At 42.2% G+C, this 21,058-nt stretch overlaps 1 protein-coding gene across 1 annotated transcript in view; it reads left to right on the top strand.

Annotated features, from left to right (window-relative positions):
• The window catches only part of LOC141134863 (vomeronasal type-2 receptor 26-like), an 81,653-nt gene that overhangs the window by 5,893 nt on the left and 54,702 nt on the right, over positions 1 to 21,058 (top strand). Inside the window, exons 2-3 of the mRNA XM_073624329.1 lie at positions 8,254 to 8,545; positions 10,909 to 11,691. Of these exons, the coding sequence (XP_073480430.1) occupies positions 8,254 to 8,545; positions 10,909 to 11,691 (1,075 nt within the window). The remainder of the gene's footprint in view (positions 1 to 8,253; positions 8,546 to 10,908; positions 11,692 to 21,058) is intronic.

Here is a 21,058-nt window from a genome sequence, read left to right as displayed (position 1 = left end):
TTTATCACCCATTTTAGTGCTTTTTCCAAAATAAGGTCCTTTCTTCCCCTTAACAACACTGACATTGTCATTAGTGAGTGTGTAACCTTGCTGCAGTGTTCCACTCTATATCCATGTGTTGGTTCTACTGGCAGTCTGGCTTCATCCATTTCTGAAGTTTTGTTTCTTGTTTTGTTTCTTGTCTTGTCATATTTATTTATTTATTTGTTTTTTTTCCTTTGTTATATTTGTTTTCACTTTTAATTGGTTTAAGACACACCTTGTATCTTATTTTATCTTATGTATGTTTTCCACTCATATATTTCCATATATCCTGTGAGAACATTTGTATTATTCCACTATTTCCCCTTTCCACTCCCACCCATAGCCCCATCCACAGCCCGCCCACAGATTACAAGAAGCCATACCTGGGAAAACGTGTAGTCATTGGCTTGATGAAGGAACCAATCAGTAGTTCCGAAACGCACCCCATTTTGATAACTATTTCCGGTTTCCGGCTTGCGGTCCATGCTGGTTGTCGTCCCCCTCTGCTGATGTCACTTCTGGGAACCTCTGTTCCTCGCTGATCCTGACAGCACTATTGTTCTACCAGTGTCTCTAGAGCCATAGGACGTCCATCTGCAGGCCATCCTGTGATCTTCCACTGCTATACACTGACATCGTTGGGAATTTTTAACACACTGGGGACACCTCTTATGCCAGACCACCTGCTCTATGAACATATGACATGCTTTCATTTACTGCATATCCTGTAAGTGTTTTTAACCCTTTTTGGGATATTAAAAGTTTTTAATTCTGCACTTAGAGGCGGCTTTTTGCTTTTGTTTGTTTTTTAGAGATTGCTCCTCTCTGCGAGTGCAGCCCTAAGTGCTGAAGAATATACACATATCGGATCACCCTATTTTATATAGACATTATCTGCCTGGTCCTTTTACTCAGAGCGCCCTTACGTATACTTCTATCAAGAGCCCCCACACACAGACAGTTCCTGGACATGGACTTCAAATGTCGTATTCCTCTTGCCAAGCCACTCCCGAACAATAAACAACATCAGAAGCGTCTTACCTGAACTAAAGAAAAACAGACCTGGTCTGTTGCTCAGTGGTCCAAAGTCCTCTTTTCTGATGAGAGCAAATTTTTCATCTCATTTGGAAACCAAGGACCCAGAGTATGGAGGAAGATTGGGGATGCACACACACAGCAAGATGCTTGAAGTCCAGTGTGAGGTTTCCACAGTCTGTGTTGATTTGGGGAACCATGTCATCTGCTGGTGTTGGTCCACTGTGCTTCATTAAGTCCAGGGTCAACACAGCCATCAACCAGGAGATTTTGGAGCACTTCATGCTTCCTTCCAAAGACGAGCTCTATGGGGATGCTGACTTCATTTTCCAGCAGGACTTGGTACCTGCCCAGACTAGCAAAAGCACCAAAACCTGGTTCAATGACCGTGGGATTACTGTGCTTGATTGGCCTGCAAACCTGCCTGACCTGAATCCCGTAGAGACTCTATGGGGCATTGCCAAGAGAAAGATGAGAGACATCAAACCCAACAATGCAGAAGAGCTGAAGGCCGCTATTGAAGCATCCTGGTCTTCCATAACACCTCAGCAGTGCCACAGGCTGATAGCTTCCATGCCACACCGCATTGAGGCAGTCATTGCTGCAAAAGGGGCCCAAACCAAGTACTGAGTACATATACATGTTTCTACTTTTCAGGGGTCCGATATTGTTCTATGTACAATCCTTGTTTTATTGATTGCATGTAATATGCTAATTTTCTGAGATTGTGGATTTAGGGTTTTCATGAGCTGTAAGCCATAATCATCACAATTATGACAAATCACAGCTTGAACTATTTTGCTTTGCATGTAATGAGTCTATCTCATATATTAGTTTCACCTTTTAAGTTGCATTAGTTAAATAAATGAACTTTTGCACGATATTCAAATTTTTTGAGTATGACCTGTATACTACAGTGCAAAGTATATAATACAGTGTAGTGCGGTGTGAATAATACAGTGCAGTATAGTGTGAATTACACAGTGTTGTGGTGCTACTGGAGTGTCGGTGTGTCACCACTGATCCCATTTTTTTTTTTCATTAATCATATTTTTTGCAGTATCACGTTCTTTTGCTGCATTATTAGTACTCCCCCTTCTGTGTCACATGTGTTATTCCTTCTGCGTCAACACAGCAGTGGTATACTTTAGATTGTTAGGGGATATTTAGGGCATAATTGATGTCCCCCTTTCTGCGTTGCAGGTTTTTCTCTTTCTGCGTCAGCAGTGGTTCCCTATTTTTTTTTTTTTTTTTTTGGGGGGAGAGGATTTTTGATTTTTTTTTCCAGCAGGAGAAAAAAAAATCTCCATAAATGCTGTTTCTTCTTCTGAGTCAAGGGTGGTCTTTCTTCTGTGTCACCACTGTTTGTTTTCTTTGCCTTTCTTAATTTTTTTTACATTTATTTTATTTTAAGTTTTTATTTGCAGCAGCAGCAGTGAAAGAAAAATTCTCCACACTTGCTGCATCCTTATTTTCTTTATAAAAAAACTATAATAAAACAGTTTATAGAGCACCAAGCCAAAAAGTATTGCACCCAAGCACCATATTTTCTTCCCATACTCTATAATAAAGAGTTATAAAATCCCCCCCAAAAATAAAAAAAAGAATAAAACAATGGTTTATAGTGCACCAAGCAAAAAAATAAATCCCCCCAAAAAATCCACATCATGTCTGAAAGGCCAACAAGGAGAGGCAGACGCTCACATGCCACTAAAAGAGGGAAAGCAGCCTCTGTGTCTACAGAAAAAAGTGGTGGTCATGGACATGGTGATTCTCCTGCAGGCAGGGCACGATTGTCCTTTTTTTTCCGCTGCTGGCCATGTAATTGAGCCACAACATGCAGAAGAGTTGGTGGAGTGGATAACTAAGACATCCTCATTCTCTTCATCCTCTGTCACCCAGGCTCATAGTAGTTTGTCTTCCACCGCAGTCAAAGTGGCCTATTCCACCAGCTCCTTGTCCACACTTACTCCTTCCATAGGCCCACTATCATGCACGGAGGAGTCACCTGAATTATTGGATCATAGTGTTGGTTACATGCTGCTGGAGTATGAGCAGCAATTTGAATGATTTGATATTAGTTCCCAGATTGAGGAAGGGAGTAACGTGAGCATAGAGAGAGGGGGTGCCACAGAAGGAAAAGAAACTAGCAGTCATGTTAACCCAGCTGCAGCATACTGCCAAGTTTGCTCCAATGATGAGGAGGGAGGGGAGGATGAGGTCACTGACTATACGTGTGTGTCTGAGAGAACAAAGGATGAAAGTGAGGAGGAGGCACAACTCCAATGAGGCAGGGTGTCCTCCAGGGGCAGGCTTAAGGGCAGCCACCCTATTGCATCACACCACAGAGCTCCACAGGTGCAAGGCGCTGCTAACTCCCCGCTGACTTCCAAAAGTTCATTGGTTTGGGCTTTTTTAAACACATGTGCAACAGACCGCAGCGTTTCTGTTTGCAATTTATGTCTGAAGCGGATCAAGCGTGGCCAGAACACCAGCCGCTTGGGCACCACATGCTTGACAAGACATATGATGACCTGCCATTCAGTCTGGTGGCAACAGCACCTGAAAGACCCACATCATAAAAAAAAGCATACTTCTCTTTGCTCCTCATGTGGGATCTTTACTCCTACTATACCTCAAGTTTTCTCAAAAACCTGTACTGAGAGGAATGATGGTAGATCAATGGGTGCCACAAGTACTTGCACCCAATCTGCTAGCAGTACACCACCTGTTGATTTCACCAGGCAAATTTAGCTACCCCAGTTGTTAAACTGTAAAAAAAAAATACTGTCCCAGTCATCCACATGCTCAGCATCTAAATGCTAGCTTGGCCAAATTGCTAGCACTACAACTGCTGCCTTCTCATATGGTAGACTCTGCCCCCTTTCATGAATTTGCAGAATGTGCTATACCACAGTGGCAAGATCCAAAAATACATTTCTTTTCACGTAAGGCCATTACAGCTCTGTACCGTCATGTGGAAGGCAATGTTTTGGCCTTGTTGGACAGGGCGGTCAGCAGCAAGGTTCACATTTCTGCTGACTCATGGTCCAGCAGGCATGGTCAGGAACGTTACATTTCCTTCATGGTGCACTGGGAAACTCTGTTGGCAGCTGGGAAGGATGCCTGACAGGGTTCAGTGCTGGAGCTTGTTCCACCACCACACTTCCAAAAAGCTAGTGGTGATTCTGTCACATCTGTCTGCTCCACTCCCTCCTCTTCTTCTTCATCTATGGCCTCTTCTATGGAATTGTACTCTGAACTAGGGATGAGCCCGATGTTTGAAAGCTGTGGAACACCCTTTAAAAGTCTATGGGAAAAACCTTGGGGTGCCTATAGTATGCCTGTAAAGTGGCGCATGTTTTCCACGTTTAGAACAGTCCCTGCACAAAATTACATTTCTAAAGGAAAAAAAGTAATTTAAAACTGCTCACGGATATAATAAATTGTCTATGGGGGAAATCAAAAGTGCTCATTTTAAAGGCTTATATGCATGGTATTGTCATAAAAAGCGTTTGGGGGCCTGGGTCCTGCCCCAGGAAACATGTATCAATGCAAAAAAAGTTTTAAAAACAGACGTTTTTTAGGGAGCAGTGATTTTAATAATGCTTAAAGTGAAACAATAAAAGTGAAATATTTCTTTAAATTTCATACCTGGGGGTGTCTATAGTATGCCTGTAAAGTGGCACATTTTTCCTGTGTTTAGAACAGTCTCTGCACAAAATTAAATTTCTTACATTTGCCTCCACACCGGCCGTGTGAGACCTGAGACCTTGTATTGATTATAGGGGTCTCAATCGTTTCACAATTAAGAATGCCTATCTGATTCCATTGATTACAGAGTTATTTGACCGCCTCAAGGGATCAAAGGTTTTCAGGAAGCTTGATTTGAGAGGGGCATACAATTTTGTGAGGATTAAGGAGGGCGACGAGTGGAAAACTGCGTTTAATACCAGAACAGGCCATTATGAGTACCTTGTAATGCATTTTGGCCTTTGTAACGCCCCCGCAGTTTTCCAGGAATTCATTAACAGTGTCCTCTGAGATTTGTTGCAGTTATGTGTGGTGGTTAATCTCAATGATATCCTCATATTTTCCAAGTTCCTGGAGAGCCACCACACAGGTGTCTGTCATGTGCTTCAGAAACTTAGATAGAACAATCTCTATTGTAAATTGGAGAAGTGCGAGTTCCATCGTGAACAGGTTAAATTCCTGGGTTATGTCATTTCCACTGCTGGTTTTTCGATGGACCCAGAGAAACTTTCTGCAGTCCTACAGTGGCCCCGTCCCGTGGGTTTACATCCTCTGCAGCGTTTCCTCACCTTTGCCAACTATTATCGGAAGTTTTTTCGTAATTTCTCATCTCTGGTCAAGCCCCCGACTGATATGACCAGAAAAGACGGTAACCCACAGAGTTGGTCTCCGGAGTCCATTAAGGCCTTTGAAAGTCTCATGGCTGCCTTTGTTTCTGCTCCTGTGTTGGCACATCCTGATCCTACGTTACCGTTTATGAGAGCGCTATGCATCCTTGTGGCTACTTTTCCAAGAAATTCTCACCTATGGAGTGCAATTATGAGATTGGTGACAGAGAGCTGTTTGCGATCATTTTAGCCCTGAAAGAATGGACACATCTCCTCAAAGGTACCACTGTGCCAATTTTCATTCTTACTGACCAAAAAAATCTCACATTCTTGTCTGAGGCGAAACACCTCTCTCCAAGAAGAGTGCGATGGGCTCTTTTCTTGTCAAATTTCAATTACATTGTCTCATTCTTACCCGGTAATAAGAATGTAAGGGCTGACACCTTGTCACGACAATTTTCCTCCACTTCCAAGTTGGAGTTGGTTCCGGTTCCTGTGATTCCTCCTGATCGTATTCTGGCTAAGGTTCGCACCGGTCTCACTTCTCCTTTGGGTGACAAAATTCTTGCTGCTCAGGTCCATGCTCCTCCTGAGAAACCTTGTGACCACTGCTTTGTCCCAGAGAGTCTCTGTACTGCCGTACTCCAGACTTACGATTCTCCCAAGGCTGCTGGCCATCCTGGAAAGAATCAAACTCTTTTGGGCCATTTCCCAATAATTCTGGTGGATTAGTCTAAGAGCTGATGTAACCACCTTCGTAGCTGCCTGTTCCGTGCTTGCTCAGAGTAAGACTCCATGACATCTTCCAGTGGACCTCCTAAAACCCATACCCAATGGAGAGAGGCCCTGGACCCACCTGTCTATGGATTTCATTGTGGAGTTACCCAACTCCCAGGGCAACACAGTTATCTTTATTGTGGTTGACCGGTTCTTTCGCTTACATGGGCTATCCAAGGTGATTGTCTCAGACAGGGGTAGTCAGCTTGTGCCGAGGTTCTGGCGAGCCTTTTGTGCACAGTTGGGAATTCAGCTTGATTTGTCCTCTGCATATCACCTGCAGTCTAATGGGGCTGCAGAATGAGCCAATCAGTCCTTGGAGCAATTCCTACGTTGCTATATTTCTGACCATCATAACAACTGGTCAGACCTATTACCATGGGCAGAGTTTGCTCACAATAGTGCCTTTAATTCTGCTTCCCGATTGTCCCCATTTACGGCAAACTATGGCTTCCAACCTTCCATTTTGCCTGACTCATACAGGGCTATGAGAATTGTTAGAGAATAAATATCATACACACATACTTGGGAAACTACATTGTCTATCCACTGTCAGCATCCCTTCTCATGTGAAATTAGTGTCGGTCCGAATCCAAATTCAGACAAATTTTTGGTTATTTTGAAATTCAGATGTATCCAAATCTCCATATGAAATAGTAATTCTGTTTTGTTTATTCATTTTCTAACAAATTCTAAAACGATTAGCATTCGGATTAGTCAAAAAATGAACAACCGATTCAAATTCTGTTTGAAGACTAGCTGGTTGTTAAGCAGCGGGCTGGGAAGCCACGCCCACCCTTAACAAACAATGACTCGTCAGCTGTCAGCGGGCTTTCCCACTGACAGCTGAAATGTAAACATAACAATGCTGGCAATACAAAAACGTAAACAAAAAAATGGCGTGGAGGTCCCCCCAATCCATATCAGGCCCTTCGGGTCTGGTATGGATTTTAAGGAGAACCCCATGCCAAAATGAAAAAAAAAATATGTAGGGTCCCCATCCCCCCTGGGTCCCCCTCCCCCCCTCCAAATCCAGACTCTTATCTGAGCCTGCAGCCCGGCAGCTCAAGAAAAGGTGGATGAGCGAGTAGCCCCCCTCCTGAACCATACCAGGCCACATGCGCTCAACATGGGGGGTACTTTGGGGTGGGGGGATCTTGTCAATCATCTTGATTGACAATGGATTTACATCGGGGGACATTGTTTTGTTTTTTTAATAAACTGTCCACTGTTTTTTTTTTATTTTTGTTACTTTTTCTGGTGAATGAGGAGAGGTACAATGTACCCCATACTCATTCACCTGGAGGGGGCTTCCAGATTTCAGGGAGGGTTTAGGGGGAACTCACTTTTTTTGTGTGAAGGCCCCCGTCAAATCCACACCAGAATCAAAGGGTCTGGTATGTACAGTATATCCTGGGGAACCTTATGCTTTTTTTTGTTTTTTTATAATTATTTTTATGTGAAGTACCTTCTTAAAATCCAAGCGAGACTCAAATGGGTTCACTTTAATGCCTTCCCACCCAGCCTATTGTAAAATGATGGTTGGATGGGAGCACTGTTATTCTGGTAGGACGTCATATGACAACCTCTCAGGATTGCGCCTCGCCTTGCATTGTTCTCAAAGGCAGTATTCGTCCACTCCCTTTTTTATTCCCTCTTGCCTATTAGAGCAGAAAATTAGCATTTTCAATTTAACTGGTTTCAATGAAGTTCACCGAACACCTGCTGAACTGAACATTGGCAATTTGGCTGATCTCTACCTGCCAGACCTATGCAGAATATACCAAAACAGTCCACAAATAGGTGTTCTGGATCTTTAAAGACCATATGATTGGTTTAAACATTCAGTGGTGAGACTTTAATTTACAGACCTGCTTTGTGAAACTTAGCATTAACTCAACATTGTTTCTGCTGTTTTATTCATTCCCCGGAAATCTTTGCTCAAAAGCTTTTCCATTTGCATTAAATGCTGATTACATGTATGAATATTTTTAAAACATTTGACATATCTGTATAGAAATTGTTAATGTACTGTTTTGGAAAAATCTTTTTGTAGCCTGTCTTTCTGGTATTACATGAACCTCCTAGCTTTCCTTTACACAATTGATAATATTAACCAGGATCCAGATATCTTACCCAATATCAGTCTAGGCTTCCATCTATATGATTCATGGTTGGAACCCAGGAAGGGTGTACAGAGTGTTCTGCAGATCTTATCTGGACCAAATGGGACATTTCCTAATTATTCCTGTAAAGGACAAGGCAAGCTGGCTGGTGTTATTGGAGATCACTATTCATCCACTACAATCCCAATCGCCCAAATCCTTGGACTGTACAGATATACACAGGTGAGTGAAAAGTACTTGTATATTTGTAATAATATTCTAAGTCAACAGAGAAAACAATATACATTTTACAAAAATATGACAGTCTGTGAAATTTAAAGTGTATATAAACTCTAACAATTAAAGTTTTTGTAAATGCAAAGTCAGTCAAACAAATTAAGACACACCTAGCACAATCACTAAGGATTTTGTCCCATTTTCCATCATTAGGCTTCATTCACACCAGGAGCTAAAAGAAATGCTGGAAAAACACTGGACCAAAAAATGCTAAAGCAGGCTGTTTTAACAATTTTTAAAAATGGTGACAATGAGGACAAGGGCCTCTTCCCCACAACTCTGGCCGGTGATTGTTGGGGGTCTGCGGGTGAGGGGCTTATCAGAATCTGGAAGACCCCTTTAACAAGGGGGCCCCCAGATCCAGCCCCTTCATGTGGATGAGTATGGGGTACATGGCACCCCTACTCCTTCACCAAAAAAAAAAAAAGTGTTGTGTAAATAAAGACAGGAGGCAACTTTTGACAAGTGCGTTATTAAAAAAAAAAATATATTTTTATTTTCATTTTCATTCATTTAATTTTATTTCATTTTTATTTTCATTTTTTTATTTTTTTATTAAAATACAATTTGTGTTCCCACATTTAAATTTTGTATTGTTCTGCTGATATTTGTATGTAGGTGTAATAAAAATTCTAAGCATAGGGGTTTTAAAAGTTTTAAAATAGATTTGAAAACATTAAGAGTGTGAATAATGCTGACATTATGGTTGTTTTTAGGAATATAAAATTTGTAAAAGCCTTTCCAGCCATTTATATGGGTGACCTCGGCGAGGCAGAAGGGATTAAGCATATCATCCATAAAATACACCTTCATGATATCTATGAGATTTTAGGAACAATAATAAATAAAAACTAAGCGGGGGACCTATAAAAAACATACAGACCGGGTGTGGGCAAATAACAATAGTTAAAATGGCGGCGGATGTACTTCCGGTATAGGGGGATTGATTGGCCTAAACAATAGGTCCGTGGTATAAATAAGGTGACACACTGACAACAAGCAGCTTCCTGATGACGCAATCATTATTGCAAAACGAGTAGAGACTGCTGGGAAATACACACGACTTCACTTCGTCACTTCCGACCTGGCAAAAATGAGGTTTGAACCACAAACCAGGTGAAAACAAGGCTTGCACCACACGTCGGTATAGGAAGTATACGGCGACATCTTTACACCCATTCTAATGGCTGGAACAGCTTGGTGCCGGCTTACGGGCACTACAAAATGTGAATTCACAGTATCTTTTTTAACCAATTTTATAAATAAACAGTGTAAGCATACTACGCAATGATCGCTGTCTGTTTTTTATGAGGATGGATACTATATGCCCATAGTTTATTGGGGTCAGCAAGGACAAACATTACAAGTGGAGTGGTTATCCCTTCTTAATGAACCAAAGGTGCATTTATACCAGCATATGGTGAGTGGCCAATCCACGTGGTGATGGTGTTGTCACTGAAGTGGTGAAATTGTCACAAGCAATCATGGATAAATGATTTAAGAGCACAGGATTACCATATTCACAGAGAATAGTCCACACGGGGACCCCCTGTGTAGATTGGCACATCGCACATTATTAATTAATTGGATACTATATATCATAAGTTTGGACGTTTATATTGGTGTTATGTTAAAATATATCTAGGGGTTGTCTTTTTATAGTTATGAACAAGATGCAGACTGAGAGTATATGACAACGATTATATACCATTGCACAATTTATATTTCTTTTTTACACAAATATTTTTGTTATTTATATGATTTATTTCACAAATTGAACAAGAGTGGTGTATTTAATGTTATGGTATTGGGGTAGCGCAGTCAACACTATTTTCACCTTCCCTGTTCTACATCCTGAAGCAATCCTGCACCGCAGCTGGCGGGAGAAGAGGTGAAGCTGGCAGCGCTGTGGGGGGACGTACCAGGGGAGCACATACAGTAAGTGACCCGAGCAGCAGAAAGAAGTAGAACCTGAGTAGGAGGAGTAGGAGGTGCAGCATATACTGGAACAGATCTTCTGTATTTTCCTCCAGCAGCCACAGAATGCTCACGGGAGGGAAAGGAGGAGAAGCAGTCTTTCAGAGGCTGCAGGAGAAAAATACAGGGATTTGTTCCAGTGAATGGTAAAGTGTAAAACCTAATGTGAAAAGAAGGCCTCACAATCTCATCCCCTAGAGCATAGGCAGGGTCACCATTGCGACCATCAAAGCTCCACCAGCTCCACTCCCCATTCTGATGCCCTAAAGCGGCTGTCTAAGCAGCCTTATGCTGGTGCCAGCCCTGTTAATAGTTAATCCTTCTCCTTTCAGATCAGCTATGGAGCCACCGATTACTCTTTAAGTGACAGACTCCTTTACTCACAAGTATTCAGGACCGTTCAGAATGATTATGTCCATTATTTAGCAATTGCCAAACTAGTGAAACATTTTGGCTGGAATTGGGTTGGAATACTTTTTTCAGACAATGATACTGGAGAGAATGAAGTGCAAATTCTGAAGAGAAACTTGGCTTCCCAGGAGATTTGTGTGGCTTTTGAAAAAAGAATGACCATGGATTTCGCTACAATGAATCAGTGGATAGACGCACTTAGTAAAGTGCATTGCAAAGTCTTAATACTTTGTGGTTCCTTCACAAGCAATGCTCGGGGATACCTTTATGAATACTCTCGGGTCCATAGAAACAATATGATTATCCTTCCCCCAGGCTGGGCTTCAGGTGATTTCAAGATAATAACCGTTTTAATAGGTTTTATAACAAGTTTGTCTTTACAGTTGTTTGATCCTCAAATTCTTAATGATAAAAGTCCATTTGATGACAATCTATTGTCAAGACATTCACAAATTGAACAGCTGATGGATAATCTAATCATTACATTTTACAATATAACATCATCTCAAAATGGGAAAAATATTTATTTTCATAACTTTACTATTTTTAGTCAGAGTTTCATAAGAGTCTTTTTTTCAAAAATTAAAAGAAGTATACTTTGCGGAGAAACTCTACGAGTGTATATTGCAGTAGAAGCTATGGCTGAAGCTATAAATTTTTTCAACAAGTTTAATCACAGTTTTAATATTAACAGATTTAAGCAGGTAAAACAGTATAGTGCAATAGTCTGTAAATTATTTTTTTCGATTTTTTTTTTGTATAGAAACTTAAGAAGGTACTTTGACCAAACATTTTGGGTTTGTTATAATTATTCTACAGGATTTATATAGCGCCAACTGTTTGCACAGTGCTTTGCAAAATAAAGGGACACAGTACAGTTACAATATAATTCAATGCAAGAGGGTTAGGAGGGCCTTGCTCATGGGAGCTCATGATCTAAAAAAAGGCTGCAAGTGATATAAAAGGTAATAACTGTATTGGATGAGCTACTGAGAAAATAAAAGTATAGTTTTTAGGTGGTGGCAGGATAGGCTTGCCTGAACAGATGAGTTTTCAGAGATTGCCTGAAGGAGGACAGAGCAGGAGAGAGTCAGACAGATTGCATTACAATGTTTCAAAGGATGAAAGAGTCTCTGAAGTAGTCTTGGAGGAGAGTATAGGAGAAGGTGTTGAGGGAGCTAGAGAGTAGAAGGTCTTGCAGGAGCAGAGAGGATGGTTTGAATGATAGTTTGAGATGAGGTTGTTGTTATAGCTCCTCAGGGTAGGGCTCTTGTTAGTAGTTAGAATTTTAGTTGTTAGATGATCGCAAGCCAGTGGAGAACTTGGCAAAAGAGCTGATGGTTAGGTGCATACATCTAGCAGCAGCACTATAGCTGGGATAACCTGTGTAGCAGTAGGCCAATGAGGGGGAAGGTGTTATTGTCAAGGTGAGGGATACTAAGAGAGTGAATTTGTATGTTGGTGGTGTCATTGGCAAGAAGGAGTGCATTTTAGAGATATTATTGAGATTAAGGTAGCAAGATTTGGACAGTGATTGGCTGTGGAATCAAAAGGAGAGGTCAGAGTCCAGGATTACACCTAGCGTGCTGACATGAGGGAATAGACTAACGATTGTGTCATTTATCTTGAAGGAAAAGTTCTAGAGGGGACATGGTCGAAGGAAATATACGTTTTTTGCAACTTTTAGCATCTAACCACATCTGAGGGCTGCAAAGGGAATTGGTTCTGAGACTTCCCTCTGCCAGACTTTGTGATCTCATGTCTGAACAGGGAAAAGGTATCATTTGCATCATATTTTACTGAGTGCAGGTCCCACTTTGGCCGCTGTCTGAATAGTAGCTTCACTGAGGGCTCCAACAAAACAAACTGTATTTTTTTAGTAGAAGAATTAAGTTGGCCATACACCAGAGCAGGAATAGGCTTAACTATGAGCTGTGACTGAGTGACCCTGTCAGCACTTTTGACAAACTTCTACTGAAACATCAAAAAAGGTGAATGGCCAATTGTACATGCATAGATTTCTCTACACTGAATCTATACTGCTGGTTATTGAATTCAGACAGCCACAGCACACAAAGCTGTCGAGTATAGTAGCTCTCATTGTAGATTCATCCATCCATGCTGTTTAGAGTGTAAATCTGTGCATGTATACAGAACATAAAAGATTAGAGGATCCCAGATGACAACATTTTCCAGAACGTGGTCTTTAGGTCTAACATAGAGGCTTTTACGCTCCAGTTTTGACTGGCGGACATGTAGGGCCCTCTCAAGCATAAACATTTTACACATTGAAGCATATGCTTAAGAATTTGTACAAGCAACACGGTGTTCACTATTAGAGACATGCATTCCTGTTATCTTGGAACAACTTATTAGCTTGACAGACCTCTAGATTTCCTAATCCCTTATTGTAGAACAAGAAGATTAACTTGCTCCATGATCCACATAAAAGGTTTTCTGAGAACATTTTACACATTAAAGTATACACTTAAGAATTTACAGAAGCAACACATTGGGGTTGATTTACTAAAACTGGAGAGTGTAAAATCTGGTGCAGCTGTGCATGGTAGCCAATCAGTTTCTAAGTCCAGCTTCTTCAATTAAGGTTTGACAAAAAAAATTTGGAAGCTGGTGGGTTTCTATGCAGAGCTGCCAGATTTTGCACTCTCCAATTTTAGTAAACCAACCCCATTGCTCACTATAAGAGACCTCTCATTTTTCAAATCCCTTATTGCAGAACAAAAAGATTAATGCCCCATACACATGATCAGAAATTCCGTCAGAAAAAACTTGGATGATTTTTACGACGGAATTCCGCTCAAGCTTGCCTTGCATACACACGATCACACAAAAGTTCTCTGAACTTTCGACCGTCAAGAATGCCGTGACGTACAACACTACGACAGGCCGAGAAAATGAAGTTCAATGCTTCCGAGCATGCGTCAAATTGTTTCCAAGCATGCGTGATTTTTTGCACGTCCCAATTGCATACATACACATTTTTCGGAAAGGAACTTTTTCCGACTGAAAAATAGAGAACCTGCTCTCAATCTTTTGCTGGCTAGAATTCTACCAGCAAAAGTCCGATGGAGCATACACACGGTCGGAATTGCTGACCAAAAGCTCACATCCGACTTTTGCTGGCAGACTTTCTGATCGTGTGTACGGGGCATTACTGTTTACATGTTACAAACAAAATGCATTCTAAGAATCTAGAGAAGAACTATGTGTTCTAACATCTTTCTTCAAAACAATCTAACATTACCTTTTGAGCACTGTAATGTTATTTAATCATTAGCAAAATACATAAAATTATACTTCTTTATCAGAACTTTTGAGGTAGATGGATCTGCTCATGTATTCACACATATCATACAGTGCCTTGAAAAAGTATTGATAATCCTTGAAATTTACCACATAATTTATCATGTTACAACCAAAAACCTACATTTACTGTATTGGGATTTTATGTCTTGATTTGTTGTAGCCGTATTAGTGCAATTGTGACAGAGAAAATTGAGTACTGTCCGTGATACTTTTTTTATTTGCACTAACATACAATTTTTCAGGACAAGCTTTCGGGGTATGTCCCCTTCTTCAAGGTCCAAGCAGTACTGATTCACACATTTTGATTTTATGTGATAGACCAATACAAAGTGGCACGTAATTGTGAAGTGGAAGAAAAATCATAAATAGTTTTAATTTTTTTTTTAAATATGTAAAAAGTGTGGCATACATTTGTATTCAGCCCCCATTACTCTGATACCCCTAACTAAAATCTAGTGGAACCAATTGCCTTAAGAAGTTACCCAATTAGTAATAGAATCCACCTGTGTGTAATTTAATCTCAGTATAAATAAATAATATAAAAATCAGAGGTTTGTTAGAGAACCTTAGTGAACAAATAGCATCATGAAGGCCAAGGAACACACCAGACAGGTCAGGGATGTTGTGGAGGTTGTGGAGAGTTGTGGAGAAGTTTAAAGCAGGGTTAGGTTATAAAAAAATATCCCAAGCTTTGAACATCTCACGGATTACTGCTCAATCCATCATCCGAAAATGGAAAGAGTATGGCACAACTGCAAACCTACCAAGACATGGCCGTCCACCTAAACTGAAAGGTCGGGCAAGGAGAACATTAATCAGAGAAGCAGCCAAGACGTCCATGGTAGCTCAGGAGTGAGAATTTGTCCACAGGACAACAATTAGTCTTGCACTCCACAAATCTGGCCTTTATGGAAGAATGTCAAGAAGAAAGTCATTGTTGAAAGAAAGACATAAGAAGTCCAGTTTGCAGTTTGCGAGAAGCCATGTGGGGGACACAGCAAACATGTGGAAGAAGGTGCTCTGGTCAGATGAGACCAAAATTTAACTTTTTTGCTTAAACGCAAAACCTTTTATCATTTTCCATCCACTTCACAATTGTGTGCCACTGTGTGTTGGTCTATCACATAACATCCCAATAAAATACATTATTGTTTTTGGTTGTAACATAACAAAAATGTGGAAAATTTTAAGGTTTATGAAAACTTTTTAAAGGCACTGTAAGTTTTTTCTATATTTTAATATTTTACTTAGAAATCAATGTTTAAGAATCATTTATGGAGCAGTCATTAAGCCATATCTTTGTACAGTACATACATGACTACCAAGGTAACCAGTGTAACTGTACTTCAACCCTATCCTTAATTTGTGTAGAAATCAAGGTAATGTGAAATGAAACTTTATATGCTAATACTTTGCCAATTATACACCCACGGCCTCTTTATTAGGTACACCTGTTCAATTGCTTGGTAACACAAATTGCCAATCAGCCAATCACATAGCAGCAACTCAGTGCATTTAGGCATTTAGACGTGGTGAAGATGACTTTCTGGAGTTCAAATCGAGCATCAGAATGGGGACGAAAGGGGATTTAAGTGAGTTTGAATGTGACATGGTTGTTGGTGGCAGAAGGCCTGGTCTGAGTATTTCAAAAACTGCTGATCTACTAGAAGTTTCATGCACATCCATCTCTTGGGTTTACAGAGAATGGCCCAAAAAAAAGAAAATATCCAGTTAGCAGCAGACTGGTTGGAGATTATAGAAAGGCAACAGTGACACAAATAACCACTCGTTACAACCAAGGATTGCAGAATACCATCTCTGAATGCACAACACATCGAACCTTGAAGCAGATGGACTACATCAGTAGAAGACCACACCGGGTGCCACTCTTGTCAGCTAAGAACAGGAAAATTAGGCTACAATTCCCACAGGCTTACCAAAATTGGACAATGGAAGCAGTGACGGCTAGATGCTCAAATTTTTTTGGGGGGGCGCAAACAAACTGAAAAACACTGACCCCCCCATCAATTGCAGCCTTACTGTGCCCATCAAATGCAGTCACTGTGCCCGTCATATACAGCCACTTGTGCCCGTCATATGCAGCCACTTGTGCCCATCATATGCAGCCACTGGTGTCCATCATATGCAGCCATTGTGCCCATCATATGCAGTCACTTGTGCCCATCAAATGCAGCCACTTGTGCCTATCATATGCAACCACTTGTGCCCATCATACGCAGCCATTGTGCCCATAAAATGTAGCCATTGTGCCCATCATATGCAGCCACTTGTGCCCATCAAATGCAGCCACTTGTGCCCATCAAATGCAGCCACTTGTGCCCAGTATATGCAACCACTTGTGCCCAGTATATGCAGCCACTTGTGCCCAGTATATTCAGCCAGTTGTGCCCATCAAATGTAGCCACTTCTGCCAATCAAATGCAGCCACTGTGCTCATCAAATGCAGCCACTTGTGCCCATCATATGCAGCCACTATGCCCCCCGACCCCCCTCGCGGCTCTGATGGCCCCCCTGCTCACGGCTCTGATGGCCCCTACTGCTTGCAGCTATGATGCCCCCCCTCGCGGCTCTGACGGCCCCCCTCGAGGCCCTGACTCCCCCCGCTTGTGGCCACTTATTACCAATTGAGCATCATTTAAACACCACGGCCTACTTGAGTATTGTTGCTGACCATGTCCATCCCTTTATGACTACTGTCTTCTATTGGCTACTTCCAGCAGGATAATGCACCATGCCACAAAGCTCAAATCATCTCAAACTGGTTTCTTGAACATGACAATGAGGTTACTGTACTCCAATGGCCTCCACAGTCACCAAATCTCAATACAATGGAGCGCCTTTGGGATGTGGAGGAATGGGAGATTTGCATCATGGATGTGCAGCCGATAAATCTGCAACAACTGCGTGATGCCATCATCTCACTATGGACCAAAATCTCTGAGGAATGTTTCCAACACCTTGTTGAGTCTATGGCACGAAGAATGAAGGCAATTCTGAAGGCAAAAGGGGGTCCAAAATGGTACCAGCAAGGTTTACCTAATAAAGTGGCCTGTGAGTGTATTTAAACTGGTTGTAAAGGCAGAAGGTTTTTTCTCTTAATGCATTTTGTGCATTAGGATAAAAAAAACTTCTGTGTGCAGCCCCCCCCACCCAGCCCCCCTAATACTCACCTGAGCCCCATTTTGATCCAGTGATGTTGCATGAGAGACTCAGCTGTCCGGGACTCTGCCTCCTGATTGGCTCACTGAATTTGATTGACAGTAGCAGAAGCCAAAAGTCTCCGCTGTGTGTCTCAGCCAATCAAAGGAGAGAGGGGCAGGGCACACAGAGCAGCAGCTCAGCTCGGTTGCCCCCATAGCAACCTGCTTGCTGTGGGGGCGCTCAACAGGAGGGAGGGGCCAGGAATGCCTGTGAGGGACCCGAGAAGAGGAGGATCTGGGCTGCTCTGTGCAAAATCACTGCACAGAGGAGGTAAGTATAACATGTTTGTTATTTTTCAGTAAAAAGAAACAAGAATTTAGTATTACTTTAACCATTATAATCTGTGTGTGCAAATGAGCAACACATAGGGGGGGTGAGGGTTATGACAAATGGCCGTCCCCAAACAGACTATTGCGCTAAACCTTTAACTAAATAAGAGAACCAGAAACTTCACTAAGTGGAAGAGTGGGTTTGATAATAAAGTTAGCAGTGCCTCCACCCAGGACAGGACCTATGTGAGCATATACATTACCCAGGAATATATAGTTATCAATAGAGATATCTCCAGATCTCCAGTGTTGCAGCAAAGTCCAGTTTCATGGGGCCTCTGAGGATGAACCCAATGTGGTGTCCATCTTTGTGTCTGAGACTTGAATATAAGATCTGATGTGATGCGGAGACCCTCCAGCCATTGTACAACCAGCCTGGAATTGTGCTTTTCATCAGCAGAAACCATTGTATGGCACTGCAACTCAGAGTCAGCCTATCTACTCTGTACCCTGGTGGATTTTAACCAAACCTTTTATTACCAGAAGTGGCTGTTGGCTTGTCGAACCTGGCACTAGCCTATGCTGATTATTGAGTCATAAAGTGGTTGAAAAGGCAGAAGGTATTTTTTATCTTAATGCATTCTATGCATTAGGATAAAAAGCCTTCTGTGTGCAGCAGCCCCCCTCAGCCCCTTACCTGAGGTCCATCTAGATCCAGCGATGAGGTCAGGTCAGTCAAGTTCCTCCACTCCAAACTTGCTCATTCATGTCTTTATTAGGGATCGGTTCACAGCAGAACATGCGAGCAGGCAACAGGCAAAAAAATTGTTCAAACACGCGAAAGCCGCTAAAGTCTATGGGACACGAACATGAATAATCTAAAGTGCTAATTTTAAAGGCTTATATGCAAGTTATTGTCATAAAAAGTGTTTGGGGACCTGGGTCCTGCCCCAGGGGACATGGATCAATGCAAAAAAAAGTTTTAAAATGGCCGTTTTTTCGGGAGCAGTGATTTTACTAATGCTTAAAGTGAAACAATAAAAGTGAAATATTCCTTTAAATTTTGTACCTGGGGGGTGTCTATAGTATGCCTGTAAAGTGGCTCATTGTTCCCGTGTTTATAACAGTCCCTGCACAAAATGACATTTCTAAAGGAAACAAAGTCATTTAAAAGTACTCGCGGCTATAATGAATTGTTGGTCCTGGCAATACAGATTAAAGAAATAATTGAAAAAAATGGCATGGGATCCCCCAGGCCATTACCAGGCCCTTTGGGTCTGGTATGAATATTAAGGGGAACTCTGAACTGAAATTAAAAAATTGCGTGGGGGTCCCCCCAATTTCCATACCAGGCCCTTCAAGTCTGGTATGGATATTAAGGGGAACCCTGCACCAAAATAAAAAAAATGGCTTGGGGTCCCCTCAAAAATCCATAGCAGACCCTTATCCGAGCACACAACCTTGCAGGCCGCTGGAAAAGAGGGGAGGATGAGACTTGGCATCAGAGGGGGCGGGGACACACGTTTATGTAACCGGGTGGCCCGCCCCCTATGACACCCTGAGAAAGCCATAAGGAAGTCAGATAAAGGTCTGGTATGGATTTTTGGGGGACCCCCACGCCATTTTTTTTATTTTGGCACGGGGTTTCCCTTAATATCCATACCAGACCTGAGGGGCCTGGTATGGAATTTGGGGGGACCCCCACACAATTTTTTTTTTAATTTTGATTTGGCGTTCCCCTTAATATCGATACCAGACCTGAAGGGCCTGGTATGGAATTTGGGGGGACCCCCACGCAATTTTTTTTTTTTTTGATTCAGAGTTCCCCTTAATATTCATACCAGACCCAAAGGGCTGGGACCAATAATTCATTATAGCCACGAGTACTTTTAAACGACTTTTTTCCTTTAGAAATGTCATTTTGTGCAGGGACTGTTATAAACACGGGAAAAATGCGCCAGTTTACAGGCATAATATAGACACCCCCCAGGTACGAAATTTAAAGGAATATTTCACTTTTTAATTGTTTCACTTTAAGCATTATTAAAATCACTGCTCCTGAAAAAACGGCTGTTTTTAAAATTTTTTTTGCATTGATACATGTCCCCTGCGGCAGGACCCAGGTCCCCAAACCCTTTTTATGACAATACCATGCATATAACCCTTTAAAATTAGCACTTTTGATTTCTCCCATAGACTTTTAAAGGGTGTTCCGTGGCTTTCAAACTTGCCGCGAACACCCCAAATTGTTTGCTATTCGGCGCACAGGCGAACAGACGAACACCCGATGTCCGAATGGAACTTACGTTCGACTCGAACATTGAGCTCATCCCTAGTCTTTATGGTCCTCACTTTGTGTACTGGTGCACAGTCATGTTGGAACAGGAAGGGGCCATCCCTAAACTGTTCCCACAAAGTTGGGAGCGAAATGTCCAAAATGTTTTGGTATTCTGACGCTTTAAGGTTTCCCTTCACTGGAACTAGAAGGCCAAGCCCAACCCCTGAAAAACAACCCAAAACCATAATCTCCCCTCCACCAAATAATTTGGACCAGTGCACAAAACAAGGTCCTAAAGACACATGGATGTACAATTCGGGGTGGAGGAACTTGACTGGCCTGCACAGAGTCTTGACCTCAACACAACAGAACACTTTTGGGATGAATTAGAGCGGAGATTGCAAGGCAGACCTTCTCTCCCACATGCGCTTCTGGAAGAATGATCAAACATTCCCATAGACACACTCCCAAACCTTGTGGACGGCCTTCCCAGAAGAGTTGAAGCTGTTATAGCTCCAAAGGGTGTGGCTGCACTACTGCTGATCTCCTGAGCTCCAGTGAGGCCTACTGATCCATGGAGCTTGATTACTCCCTATACCCAGAGTGGATGCATGAATCTGGTGTGGACTAAGGATGAGCTCCGGTGTGTTCGCACACTGCACGTGCCGAGCCCACCAGGAATTCGGCACGGCGCTGCGCTAATCACAGGCAGTGAGACATTTCCCGATCTCTGCAGCCGCACATCGGGAAAATGTCTCACTGCCTGTGATTAGCGCAGCGCCGTGCTGACTTCCTGGAGGGCTCGGCACGTGGAGTGTGCGAACACGCCAGAGCTCATCCTTAGTGTGGACCAAGTGGAGGATCCCCAGCTGGCCAGAGTACTGGCCCTCCCATACCAGTGTCTGAGCAGTGGGAAATGGCCCAGCTAAAGGTGAAAGCCAGGCAGCCTACAGAAAGAAGGTTTGTGCTAGGATT

Source organism: Aquarana catesbeiana, linkage group LG01 (assembly GCF_042186555.1).
Source record: "Aquarana catesbeiana isolate 2022-GZ linkage group LG01, ASM4218655v1, whole genome shotgun sequence".
Classification (NCBI taxonomy): domain Eukaryota; kingdom Metazoa; phylum Chordata; class Amphibia; order Anura; family Ranidae; genus Aquarana; species Aquarana catesbeiana.
Note: the sequence above shows the minus strand (reverse complement) of the source record. Positions and strands in the feature narration are given on the sequence as shown.